This window comes from Boleophthalmus pectinirostris, unplaced genomic scaffold (genome assembly GCF_026225935.1).
Source record: "Boleophthalmus pectinirostris isolate CB_2022bp ecotype Guang Dong unplaced genomic scaffold, ASM2622593v1 HiC_scaffold_22, whole genome shotgun sequence".
NCBI classification, from domain to species: Eukaryota; Metazoa; Chordata; class Actinopteri; order Gobiiformes; family Gobiidae; genus Boleophthalmus; species Boleophthalmus pectinirostris.
The window spans coordinates 24,255,129-24,269,331 of NW_026571190.1; the positions used below are offsets into that span (position 1 = coordinate 24,255,129).

General features: G+C 38.2%; 1 protein-coding gene across 1 annotated transcript; it reads left to right on the forward strand.

The window, feature by feature from the left end:
- Nucleotides 1–9,987: 9,987 nt before the first annotated feature.
- On the forward strand, nt 9,988–12,221 carry sfrp2 (secreted frizzled-related protein 2). The gene is made up of 3 exons (XM_020931294.2): nt 9,988–10,486; nt 11,025–11,105; nt 11,917–12,221. Exons 1-3 carry the CDS (start codon nt 9,988–9,990, stop codon nt 12,219–12,221), a joined length of 885 nt encoding a protein of 294 aa, XP_020786953.1.
- Nucleotides 12,222–14,203: the final 1,982 nt, after the last annotated feature.

The window sequence follows — 14,203 nt, forward strand, 5'->3', positions numbered from 1 at the left end:
AGAAACACCATTTAGCAACTCTCCTTTTAGCCAATAAGCATCACACCACCCAGTCAGAACTCTCAGCGGGCTGCTTTAATAACTTTATAGATATGGCAGGGCTAATCCACCTTTGTCTCCTTTGTAATGTCTGAAATTTTGCTCTTGTTTTTTTTTTTTTTTTTTTTTTTTTTTTTTGTTTCCCCAAAGGAAATTTTAGATGATTCCAGTCCACTTCTTCACTCACTCTGCTTGGGGAATATCTGAGCTGACAGTGTCTGGAATAGTTAAAGAAGCCCTGGTGAAAGGTTCTAACTGTTACAGATTGTGTGTTTTTCATTTTATTAAGAGCACATTAATATTATCGTGAGTCTGTCTAGTGCAGACAAGTACAGCTTGTCAGTGTCTGTCAAATCTTGAATTTATGTCAACCCTCTTAGCTAGTATTGTGGTAAATATGTGATAATCAATATTGGATGGTAACACAAAGGTCTATCCTTACTCAGTTTATGAATCACTGACATCACTGCTCGTTTCCAAGATGGTGGTAGATCAGGCCCAGGTCTACAGGGGTTCAAAAGCTATTCTGCATATTTACACTACTGTTTACACATATTTACACTACTATGAACACTATGGGCCTTGTGCTCCTCCAGCAGCAGTCTCCTTGTTATTCCCAAAGTCAGGACATAAACTCATGGTGAGCCATCTTTCCGGTACAATTTCGTTCGGAGGTCTGCTAATTGAGGAGAGAAAATTATTTATAGCCTCTAGATTTGCTAAGTGAGATTGGGTTTTCAGTTGCTCACAAAAGAGTTTGGTATGTATTTTAGATCATGACATATAGTAAATATTATTATCAACACAGCTTGATTCATCTAAACTCTTGATCCCAAATCAATCCTGTCCTCAGCTGGACCACCTTTGTAAGATCTTTGTACACAAACCAAGTCTCCATATCTATCAATTCATATATTCACCATGTAAAAGCCACTAATAAAAAAAAAAAAAAAAACAAAAAAACAAACAGGTTACAGGGTACAGGTTTTATGTTTCTTGTGTACAGTTCCAGTGGTACCAGCAGCCGTAAACCCCACACAGTGAGCATGAATTAAGTTAGCCTAAGTGAGTGCATGTGTGAGCTGATCCACATACGTCACTCTTGGAGGCCCGCCACAGCACACACAGCCAGGCTTTGGGCTGCGGTCCTGGGCCCGCTCTGAGGATCTCTGTACCCTCTCTGCCAAAAATGGACTAAAGAGATGGACTTACAAAGACATATAAGCACATGTCTGTTAAATATGCAGAATAGTTTATTGTTGCACACATAAGAACAGAGCAGTGAAGATGTAACAATACTGGCAATGATGTTATGTCACAGAAGTTTCAAAATAAACAATGACTTTTATAATCTTCTGTTTGTTTTTTGTTATAATCTTCTCTTCTGTTTGTTTTGTTGCAAAGGTCAGCGAAAATCTGATAGAACAGATAGATAGCTAAAGTACTTTTGACCAAGATTACCTCAAAATCGAGACATGATAAGTTGCCTCAGTGGTATTGAAAGATGGGTCAGATGTAAACTAATTTTCAGTATAAGGTTGAGTATTGCTTTTATTTAATGTTTTTGTGAAATTGTTGACTTTTTAGGCATACCCCTCATGATCCGCATAAGAGTCAGGTTTGTGGTAATGCAAGCCAGCTCACAGTAAGAATGCATGTTTTGGTAACACTTTATTTTACACTTATTAACATCTAAATACCTGCTAATTAGCATAGTTGTAGATGGTTGTCATTAATTAGTATTCATTCAGCCCTTATTAATGTCTAATTCCCCATAAATTTATTTTGCTATTAGTTAGACATTTGCAAACACTTTCGTATTAATATACTCCTTATTACTGCTTATTCCTATGATACTAGGACATTTTTGTCCATGAATTATGATTCTAATAAGCTTTTGGTAATAAGCATGTTATTAAGGACTAGCAGTACAAGAAATTTAGTTTTTACTTATTTGCACTTAATAAATTTTGCTTACTCTTGAGTAATGAAACACTCTCTGTTAGGTGTTATTACAGTCCAACAAGCCATGAATTTAATCATTAAGCTCTAAATATGTTTTCCATTCTAAAGTGATGTTTTGTAGTTAATAGTGACGAGTTTGACACAAATTAAAATGAACTATGGTCCCTTTTCTAAAATGGTCTCTTCTTCACATTTCATGTATTGTGACATGCATGTTAATTGTTCATATATGAATAGACAGTTTTACAAAACAATTAATGGACAAAAATGGCTTAGTATCATACTAATAAACTGTATTAAGGAGTGTATCAATAGGAAAGTGTTTGTAAATGTCTAAATAAGAGCAGAATAAACTTATGGGGAATTAGACATTAATAAGGCTGAATAAACACTAATTAATGACAAATTAACCATCTACAACTATGTCAAATAGCAGGTAGTTAGACATTAATAAGTGTACCCTAAAATTAAGTGTTACCCATATTTTCTGTTTTTCAATACAGTCAAAATAGCCAAAGTGAAAAAATATGTATTTATTTTAGTGTATTATTTGGCTAAAAGGTTACCTACTAAGTCTCTAAAGGAGAGGTTTGTGAAGGTTTGAGGTTGGAAAAGCCTGTGCGTCAAGGGGATCCATCACGTAGTTAAAGTGAGGCCAGTTTAGAGCATCTGTAATGTAGTCTAGGGTGAGGTGCTTTCCTCCTGCTCAGTGGGGCTCTCCTCCAGGCCTGTTCCATGGGCCCTGTGCTATTATAGCTGCACACACAGTAGCTGCAGTCATCAGACGCCCTGAAGAGAACCCAGGGCCATAAAGAGCTGGAGATTCCCTCGGAGTCCAACCGCAGAGGAAGGATTCACGCTTCACTTTTTTTCATGGTGTTCTCTTTATTAGAAGGCTGGTGCTGGTGATTTCACTTAAAACCCAGGTAGACCTTATTTATACATCTTATATTATTATTTAAGAGGGGGTATTATGCTAAAATTGACCTTTTGGCACTTTTTACCACATTATAGCATCATCAAAAACATGCCAGAAGAGGTTTAAGATGTCATTCATGCATGTTTGAGTAATTTAACAACCTTAATTATCTCTCCGGGGCCCTATTCAAGCCCTCTTTACAGTTAGCAGTAAGATTGTGTCCAATGCTCAGCCCACAAGCCTACGTCATGCATGCTCCTGCACGGCAATTTTCCATAAATATACAAAAGCAGGAAACAAAACAGTACAGCACACCTTCATAAACCTGATGTGATGTGCAGTAGTTTCATTAATGGGATGCACGCAGAATGTGTTGTGATAGAAAATATTAGTTGACTAAGACTCCATGGACCAATTGACCGACTTAAGAGCATACAGCCCTCCTTCATAGATGACATTTCCAGTTTAATATTTGTCAACACAGGATCAGAACGTATAATTCTTTAGCTGTCAGGATCACACTAGTGTTTTGTAAAATAACTGTTGGCACCAGGGCTGTTTTGGTTCTGAGGCTCTAGGTGAGTGCAGGCTGATGTGGCTTTGGTTGAGCCTGGCCAGAGCCTGTCATGGTGGGGACCCTTGTACAGAATGTGTCCTTGTTGTGAGTGAATGTCAGAGTTTTATTTACCCCTCAGCCACTGTCTGGTATTCTGGGGTCACCAGGGGTCAGTGCTAACCCACTGCCTTCAGGACTGCCTTTCAGTTCCCCTCAGCCCTCCACCTCCACACAGCTACGTCAGATTAGATTTCACAACACAAACTGTGTACACTAAACCATCTATGACAGTTGCCAGGGACAGTCCTACTTTAACTTGTCCACATTTTGGTACCTGTTAACACTGCATGACCAAAATAACATTTGCATATGTATGTTTTGTTAATCCTCATTATCTTTGAGATTCAAGAGGGAAGTGCTTTCACAACACACTGCAAGTTCACCTTCCTACTTGCAATCACAACTCTTAAAAAGTAACATGTGTCTGTGTTTCTAATGTGAGAAACGTGTGAATGGAGGCTGTATGAACCTCAGGGGAGCATCTCCAGATGGAGAAGAGATCAGGAGCGGGCCATTCACTGAACACTTCCTCACATTTTGGTGCCCAGAGCCTTTGTGGCTTCAGCAGTAGCCACAGGTGAAAGGGCACGGCTGTTTGTCACACTGACACCTGGATGTGGTGTAACATAAACCTGCCTCCAATGCATTTATGTTTGGAGGTCTTTACTCTGAGCAAAGTGTGCGTTTTATAGCACCAATTTTTAATCATCTGGTCAGGATACCATTATATCAGCCCAACAACCTTTAAACATGTATCTGTTTTTATCTATGTTTTGTTTTTTGTTTTTTTAAGCCATTTAAGCCCTTTCAATCAATCGTTCCTCCACTAGTGGCGGTCAATCAGTGACAACTTATCACAAATGTGAGTGAGAACTTCACTGGAGGACATATTTAGGAGGACATATTTACAAACAGAGGTATTTGTGTCTGAATGCTAACTTTATAATGATTTAATAAAATTATTATTAATAATAATAATAATAATAAGAAGAAGAAGAAGAAGAAGAAGAACTAAATTTTAATTGTGATAAAAGCTATCGGTCAGTTTGTGGCTTTGCTTAAGACCTGAAATTTGCATTAGCATTTGTACTTTTTTTTTTCAGACAAAACAAAACTTTTGATGGTAGGAGCAAGTTTCTGGAGTAAATCTGAATGAAAATATACCTTACCATCTGTAGGTTTATTTGATTTGTTTCACCAGTGGATGGCAGATGTGAAACCTTTTCCCCTTCACCCACCTGGGCCATGTCTGATTTCTCTCTCCTCGCTTCCTTCTCCTTTGATTCCTCTCCTCTATCCTCCATTTTTCAGCCATGGTATGAAGGAGTAAACATGAGGGAGGCTTCAGGAGGCAAGGCATCAGATAACAATATCAAACTTTAATAGTCTCAGTGAGAAGTTTAAATCTTCTTTCCTCCCTGTGTCTCCTCTGTAGGTGGAACTTTGTCACCCATTTCCTGCCTAATCAAGGAGAGTAATGAAGTAGACGTAAGCAAGGAAAGAGAAATGAGATGTGGCCCTGGACTATCAGACAGCATCTAATGTAGACAGCATCTAGTGTTGATATATGAGAATACAACAGGGGCGGGCTAGCAAATCCCATTACAGATGGTAGCTTGATGCTCTGCCCTCCTTTTAGATTGTATTCCTTCAAAAACAGAATGTACAAAATGTGCATCCATTCATACAGAATGGGCCCATGCAGGGCCAGTACAAAGTACAAAGGGTTCATGACGTCCCAGAAGCAGCCATAATCTATATGAGAGTGCACTGTAATGGGATTACTCCTCTGATCAGATGAATTCCAACCCAAATGTCAGCGCACAAATATGATTGTGTTAACAAGCTCATTAGAGCTGGAGCCATGTGAGGGGCGGACAGTGGCTCCCTGTGGATATAGCGTGCTGATACATACTGTAGGTAAAAGGGTTATAAAAGCATTTGTTTCTGCACATTCACAGCACTAACTGTGGCCTCTATTGGGAGGCTGCTGATTACAGTGGAGTATCAAATGTTACATATTTTATTGATTCCCCGTGTGGGACCTGTCAAACTGTCAGGAGCAGCGGACCACTTACAGCAACCAGGGATCCATCTCCAGATCTTGAGTTAGTCTTGGTCAAGACCTTAGCTGGAGGATTTTCCATGATGTGCATGTTTTAGGTTGGCAATTGAACCTAAAGAGCCTGGAGGAATCCACCCAGACACAGGCAGAGCCTGCAAACTCCACACAGACGCTGCTGACCAGGAGTTGAACCCCAGACTTTCTTGATGTGAAGCAAGTGTGCTCTTCACCCAGCCACGTGCCACCCCTTTGTCATTGTCATTGTCGTTGTTACATGCCGAAGAAAAAGAACTGAATAAAACCGTAATTGAGCATAATTAAAGTTTTTTCAAACATAAAAAGTGTCAAAGCCCCAAACATTTAGCTATTTGTTATGGAAACTGTCAGAAATAGGTCAAGTTGGTTAAAGAAGTGGATACAGCTGGAGCGTGCAGTGTCTCATTTGAAGTGTTGTCAGGGAAGTTGGTCAGGATCAGCTTACCCCCGAGCCTCAGCGCTCCTCTGTCAGCTTTGGTGTGAGAGAAGCTGTCCCACATGCTATGGGATAACCACACAGCACAGTGTTTATAGTGGGCACATCTCTGGACAGGGGTCAGGCTGTGACCCCATGTGACAGGTTAACGGGGTCTGTGCCACTTAAACAGCAGCAGGACTTTGAAGAGAACGGGATAATGGGCAGAGCGGCTGTAAACCTTTAACACTCGCTCAGTGTCAGGAACTGCCCCAGTGTTTGTCTACTTTAATTTTGTTCTCAGACTCGTTGCTTAATGCCTATGTTGCACTGTGTTTGATCTGTGTTATAATATTATTTCCCCACATCACAAAATGAATTGCTCCACTGTGTTTTTATGTGTCTTCATTAGAATCATTTGAATAATTTACAGCCCTGGAATTGCTTATCTTTGAAGTTACAACTATTGTTTTAGCCTCATTGAAATTACTTCAGTTCATGGTGAACCAGCAGATATCAGAGACTTTTTGTGATTATATTCAAAATAAAAGCAATCACTTACGTTTTACCTAAAGTATTGAATCCAAAAATGGAGGAACAGAGCACTTTTAGAGATGTAGACAACCTAATAATCCAGGATTACTCAAACATGTGTGATTGAAACAAAACATAACTCCAGGTATGTTTCTGTTAACATGGTAGTTGTTGTTACAATTACCAGGGCATCCACTCCAGCCTCTGAAAGTTGTGAAATGTGATTAAAACTCATGCAGTGAGTAATTGGATCAGTGTCAGTGAGGAACTTGCAAAATGTTTAAAATTAACTGCTTATGTTTTTAATGACAGTAAAAATCAGGTACAGAGTCTGTAACATGTTTTTAGAACAAAAAGCTATTTTCAAAAATTAGAAAAACAAAATTTTATCTGAAGGAGCAGAGCAAGTAGGCCCAGGCCCAGAGCAACTTCTGAGTATCAAAGGAGTGTAAAGACAATTAAGTGTCATTATTTTACTCACCTAAAACGCACCTGCAAACTATCTGAAATGAGGTTGTGTTGTAAATTTTTGCTTCCCTGTAGACCTGGACCTGGGTATAAGAAATACAAATGTTCAGTTTAATATTGTTAACATAAAGCTTTTGTTACATGTAGTAAGAATACTTTTACCTCAATCAAAATATTACTGAGTAGGATTTAAAGTATGCTAAATTAAATGTAGGCTACTAATTCTTTAAAAAGGTACTCAAGTAAAGTAAATGTAACTGAATACTAGCCACCTCTGGCTGCAACTGGTGATTCACAATAAAACAATGAAAATGTCAGTACTACATGTTTCACTTTTGGACTCATACTTACTACACAACCTTTTATAAGCCTCACAGGGAGTCTTATGTTGACGTAGTAGATGTATGAATGAATGAGCATCTATGGGCAGGGTTAGAGTAGTGTGGAGCAGACAGCAGCTGTGGGGGACTCCTGTATCCGCTACGGCTTGGGTTTCAGCCCCGCTCTGAGGAGGGAGGGGTCTACCTCTCAAACCGGGACAAACCATATTTCACCAGGTCCACCGCCGCAATCCTCCCCTGCGGATCTCACCAGCAGACGCCTAATGATGGAAAATGAACGCTCCAGTGCACGCCGATAAATGCCCCCAGTGACAACACCACACAAGTATTTACAGTCTCGGTCGGAGAGAGCATCGGCCCGCGTGAACTCCGCAGGATGAGGCCTGTGTGAGGGGGCACTGGGTTGCATGTGAGGAAGGCACCATGGTAACTTCCAGGATTGGTTAAAGGTCCTATGTTACACGGAAATGACTTCTGTGAGCTTTAAATAAATAAAATAAAATTAATAAAATAGCTTTGTTATTTCACTTTTTTGTTTACATAATTCCATATATCTTGATATCTTGAATCATATAGTTGATGTCTAATATGTTTATAAAACTTATGGTGGGGTTGTTATGATTATTTATTGCCTTTATAAACCCATCTTTGTCACTTCTTGGATAGCAATGCATATAGCTCCCGCAATAACACTGTTTGACTTGATGAAATAACTTTATATAACAAGGTAGACAACTAAAAATGTACAGTATACAATGCACCCATCCTGCTGCAGGGGTGAATAATTATTTTAAAAGGTTATTATTATTTAAAGGACAATATGTAACTATTCTGGCAGAGGGTGCACCATCTGTTTAAGTTTTTATTGATTTGTCTGAATGTCCCAGTGTATCGCATTTAAGTAATCTATTTTGCTTTTATTGCCAAGAAGTAATATTTCCATGGAGAGAAACAGCTGGCATTCCCTCCACAGGAAAAGATACATAGTGCACATTAAAGTTAATAAAGTAAGAAATTTTAAATACTTCTTATCCATTGCATGAGCTTTGGTTCAAGTGAATTTGCCCACTTAAACATTCATAAAGTTGTATTGTATCTTTAAATTATTAACTTGAAATTATTGCACAATATAATGTATGTATGGGAACAAATTCTCAAAACTTTAATGCTTGGATAGTTGCCTGACGTCATGGCAACGATGAGGAGTGGAGCATCTTAAAAAGGCAAATTAGCAGCACAGCTATTGTCAATATGCTTCTAACAGATAACTCCTAGTGAAGAGTTGAAATTAACCAATGAATATGAATCGTCTGACAAAGCCACAGGGTGCCCTGGTTTCAGTCACTGATGTACAGGATTTGGAATGTTTACCTTTGTTTGGGAGATGACCAAACCAACCTGGATCAGTTCAGCATCCAAGACTACTGCAGACTTACATTAGAGTGGCAAACAACATTTTCAATGGTTAAAAGTTTAAAACCGCATCTTTAAATCTTGAGGTAGAATCTTAGTCATTCTTTTGCTATCACAGCAACTAGCATGCTAAAAATGCACCAGTGTTACTTCCTGGTTCCCTGACAATAAAAACAATTTTACACACAATTAAACATAATTAGATGAAGACAGATCAAAGTGGTTTCCCTACCAGCTGCTGCACTGGGGCAAAACTCATTTTTGTTTATAAGACAAAACAATTTTTTGTTTATAAGACAAAAACAAACAAACAAACAAGAAACAGAGCATTTCCCTCCTTAAAGGGCCCATTTTACATTTCTTCCTCATGAAAAACATACCCAGGGTTCCATTCACACATGTTTAACAAACAAATTCTGCATATTTATGCTGAGTTCCCCTGTCAAACAGGAAACACTCCCTCCACCTTGTGACGTCATGTAAAAATACAGGAAGACCTCCACTGTGTTTTTAAACAGAACTCCAGCTATGTTTTTGATAAGATGACAAGATGTTAACATTGATTAATATTTAAATTCTCAATGTAGCCATCCTTTGCTTTGTTGACAGTGCTGCAAACCCTTGGCCTGCTCTAAATGAGTTTGATGATGAAGTCTTCTGAAATGGTTTTCACAGGTGTGCAATGTCAGGGTCAAGGAATGCCAAGAGTTTAAAACAGTGATCAAAGCAAATGGCAGCTATTTTTAAACTAAAACACGTTTTGAGTTATTTTTAGTGTAATTTTTGTTTACTACATTCCATATGTGTCGAGTCATTGTTTTGATGCCTTCAGTAAGAATCTACGACGCAATTAATCATGGAAATAAAGAATAAAAATACATGATAATGCATGTCCAATCTTTTGACCGATAATGTAAGTGTAGTGTAAGTACAAAAATCCTGGTAGTGACAACATACCAGACGCTAAATTTATCCCAAAGCGTGTGTGTGTAAAGCCTCTGTCAGCAGCAGGATTCATGAGGTGCAGGGGGAGCAGAGAGGGGGGTCCATCTGTCCACAGTCACTTGATCCTGGGAGTGTGTGCAGGCCTGGACTCCTCCCAGACATGAAGAAAACTGTGGCACCAGCAGCAGCAGTAGTCCACAACACGATCAGAACCCAGACCAGCCAGTCACCATGGAGATCCACGCTAGTCTGGCCCTCACCCTTCTCCTCACTTTACCTTACACCCAAGCCATCCACGGCCTATACAGCTTCGGACAGCATGATCTGTTCTACAAAAAGAACCACTGTAAGCCAATTCCCACCAGCCTGCTCCTCTGCCATGACATCGAATACACTGAAATGCGTCTTCCGAATCTTCTGGGACACGAGACCATGAATGAGGTGCTGCAGCAGGCTTCTTCCTGGATCCCGTTGGTCCAAAAGCAATGCCATCCGGACACGAGAAAGTTCCTCTGCTCCCTGTTTGCTCCGGTGTGCTTGGACGATCTGGATGAGCCCATTCAGCCGTGCAGGTCCCTGTGTGAGAGCGTGAGGAATGGCTGTGCGCCCGTCATGTCCGCCTTTGGGTTTCCTTGGCCCAAGATGCTGGAGTGTGAACGCTTTCCTCTAGATAATGATTTGTGTATTCCACCAGCCAGTCTAGGGACGGTTGTGCCTGCCACCAAAGAAGGTAGGCTAGAGATGTTTTAAACTATGGTTAATTTATGGTTGAAATTATTAGGGAAAATGGGGAAAATAATAACTTTTAATATGCAAATATATAGCTAATAGTACTTGTTATTATCATGTTAAAATTCCCATTGATATACTATATTTACACATTTCAATTGTGGTCATGAATGATGACAATAATTCAAAATTCATATTTGTAACTGAGGCTGCAATCGCAAAAATCTTGGATTAAACCTATAAATAAACCTGGACTAGACCAGCACTAAGCCAGGACTAAGAGAGGAATAAACAGGCCTAAAATTAGACACAAACTAGGACAAGTCTGAGTGGTCTGACTGCTAATTTGTTGATAAAATGATTGACTAGTTCTTATCATACCATTAGTGCATAGTGGGTGATAGTTTTATCATTCTGGTACAAGAGCAAATAAAAATGTAATAATTCGAGTTTCTCAAAAAAGCTTTTATGAACTGACAAAACTGTTGATTTTGTAGTAATAACTTTATTTTGAATAAAGCTGTATGTTTGATCTGTAGTTCCCAGAGTGTGCGATGCTTGCAAGGAAACGGACGAAAATGACAATGAGATTGTAGACAACCTGTGTAAAAATGACTTTGGTGAGTATCAAATTTGTATATTGATTTTTCAAGAGGTATAGGTATATTACTACTGAGCTAATTAATTTGTTGTATTATGCAGCAGGATGTGTAAAAAGTAGCATATAGTAGCAATATTTTTTTTTATCTAGAACAACCACAAGAATATTAGGAGCTATTTAAAGGTGCACTACAATTTTCTGGTGGGGTCCACCACCTGTTTGTCTCCATGGAGATATTATTGGTTTGGCTGGAATTTTCAACAGTATAACATTTGTAAGAGGCAACAACAACATATATATATAGTTTGGAGGACTCTTTTTTCAGTTTTTCATTATTTTCATTACTATTTTAAACCACTGGACTGTATACTAGTTACTGTATACTTTACTATGTAGGTTCTCAGTGAAAGCACCAAAACTGAATGGACACATATGGGATGTAGTAAACAAAAACTTAATTAATTTTGCTTCGACCACTACTTTACACTCTTGGCATTCTTCAACCTTGACAAGGCACATCTGTGAATGAAAACCATTTAAGGAGTCTTTATCATGAAGCTCATTGAGAGAAGGCTGGAGGATTACAGTGATGTCAACAAAGCAAAGGGTGGCTAGTTTGACGAATCTGAATATAAAAACACAAACTATTAAAGTAATTTTTTCCATATATCTTTAATCATATATTTGATGTCTTCTGTATGTATATAAATGTAGAAAGCTATAAACATAAAGAAAAAAATAATTGGGGAATAATGAGAGGGTGTGTCCAAACTTTCGACTGGGAGTAACTATGAGGACATATTTGAAAAATTTCTTCTCTGCCACCCCAGCTCTCAAGATCAAGGTGAAGGAGATCTCCTACATCAATGGGGACACCAAGATCGTCCCGGAGACCAAGAGTCGAACCATCTACAAAATGAACGGCGTGACAGAGAGGGACCTGCGTAAAACTGTGCTCTGGCTGCGTGATGGGCTGCAGTGCATCTGTGAGGAGATGAATGACATAAACGCTGCATACCTGGTCATGGGCCAGAAGATGGACGGGCATCTGGTCATCACTTCACTCAAACGCTGGCAGAAGGGGCAGCGCGAGTTCAAGAGGATCTCCCGCAGCATCCGAAAACTGCAGTGTTAGAGCAGATCAAAGGTCAAGTCAGAGGGGTACTTAGGGAAGATCATTTGATCAAATTTTGAATTTTAAATGCCGTGGAATTACTCACAGATGCATTTAACCAGTTGAAATACAGAATGAATAATTTTCATTCTTGTATTTCACTTTATTAAATAAAATGTTTAAAAATAACAATAAAAAAAATACTTTTAAATATTCAGCACATATATTTTGAGATCTATATTTGATATCTTTGATTCCTTAACTAAGCCCCGCCCATAGAAGAGAAAGATCAATAGGAAACAGGCTGCTTCTGTCCTCCTCAGTTGCACATAATCAATTGCGTATGCCTTGGCATCTTGGATCTTTGCTGCAAATTTTTTCACAGTGAATTTTACACTCTGAATTTGCGGGCTTGAAAATATATGTGCTGAATATATGTGCTGAATATTTAAGGTGTTGTAAACATATACTTAAAAATTCAATGTGAGAAATTCAGCGGCATTTAAAAATCAAAATCTGAACTCATTATCTTGCATAGGTACTTCAGGTCAGCAGTGCATTAGTAAGCTTAGGTTTATATTCATAGTTCAAACGCTTCATAGCCTGTTGCTGGAATGAAGAGAACTCAGTCAGGTTAATACGTGGTAACAAAGGAATAGTCTAATATTTCATAAGAATCTAAAAAGTCTATAAAAAAAACATTTTACCCAAAATTATATGCAAGTATGTGATATCCAGCTGTCCAGCTGTATAAAGCAGGGAACTGGGACAGAATGATGCTGTCTTGTTAAGAAGTAGTCCAAATGACCCATGTCAGCACAAAGCAATGTCTGAAAGAACAGACACATTTGGCCAGAGTGTCAGTTAGATTTTGTTACAGTTAGCAAACCATAAAAAACAATATTTAATGTTAGTAATGATCATCAAAAGTGCTGCATTCTGTCAAATGAGTCTCACAGAAAATCTTATTATGTAAGCCAGTGTTGTCATGATACTAAAATTTCAACCTCAGTTGTGGTACAAAAGAAATGACTCCATACTTGATGCTGATTACAGTAACACAGAGACAAAAATGCTCTCTTTTAAATAATAGAATGTAATGTTCAAATACAAATAATGGTCCTTTCTTCATGTTACCATGAGATTTTATACTAGTTCTGATAAAGCTCAAAATTTAAACTGTTCAGAAAAGCTTAAAAATTTTCTTTCTTTTTTTTTTTCCCCCTCAGTATCAGTACTTTTCAGTACTTTGAGAGCCCTGATGTAAGGTCCTGATAGGTGATTGGTCAGTGACCCATTTGATGTCCCATAGGGAAGTTTATACTTAGGTGAGTGAACCTTTTGAAGTGTGTCAAAGACAGTAATATTTTGTTTTTCTACCATTTTCTCCAACATGAGAGATAGCGGGCTATATTCTCTTTCTGTACAACGCTTAAATGACTATTTTCTTTGTGAGCATTTTGTACTTACACTGCATACTTTTCTACAAGGATATTTTTCTACTCCACTCTTTCAATTTCTTGTCATTGTTATGGTTGATTTTGATGATTTTTGTTGTTGTGGTTTAATAGTGAATACCAGACACCTTTGTTGATAGTAATGTTTTAATGAAACACAAATAATCAAGTGTGTGTAATATAAAGTATTTACTGTGTAAATATTATTATCGTATATTGTGTAAAGTTAATAAAAAGGACTAATGTGGGAGAGTTTATATGTTATTTGGGGGGAAATATGATCCTTTTGAGCCCCTATGGTTTATTTAGTGAGTAACTTATCAAATGAAACATATGAGATTGAACTAACTGTCAATAACATTTTTTATATGTTTTTAATTTGTTTTAGTTTGATACATTGATAGAAAACAGTATTGTTGGAAACGGGACTCTAACTTGAGACCAAAACCAGCCGATAATTTGAAAGTTAAAAAACGAAGTATTTGTTGCTAATTGGCGCCACCTAGCGTCAAATGTACTCAAATGCCTTGAGCAGACGCAGAACAT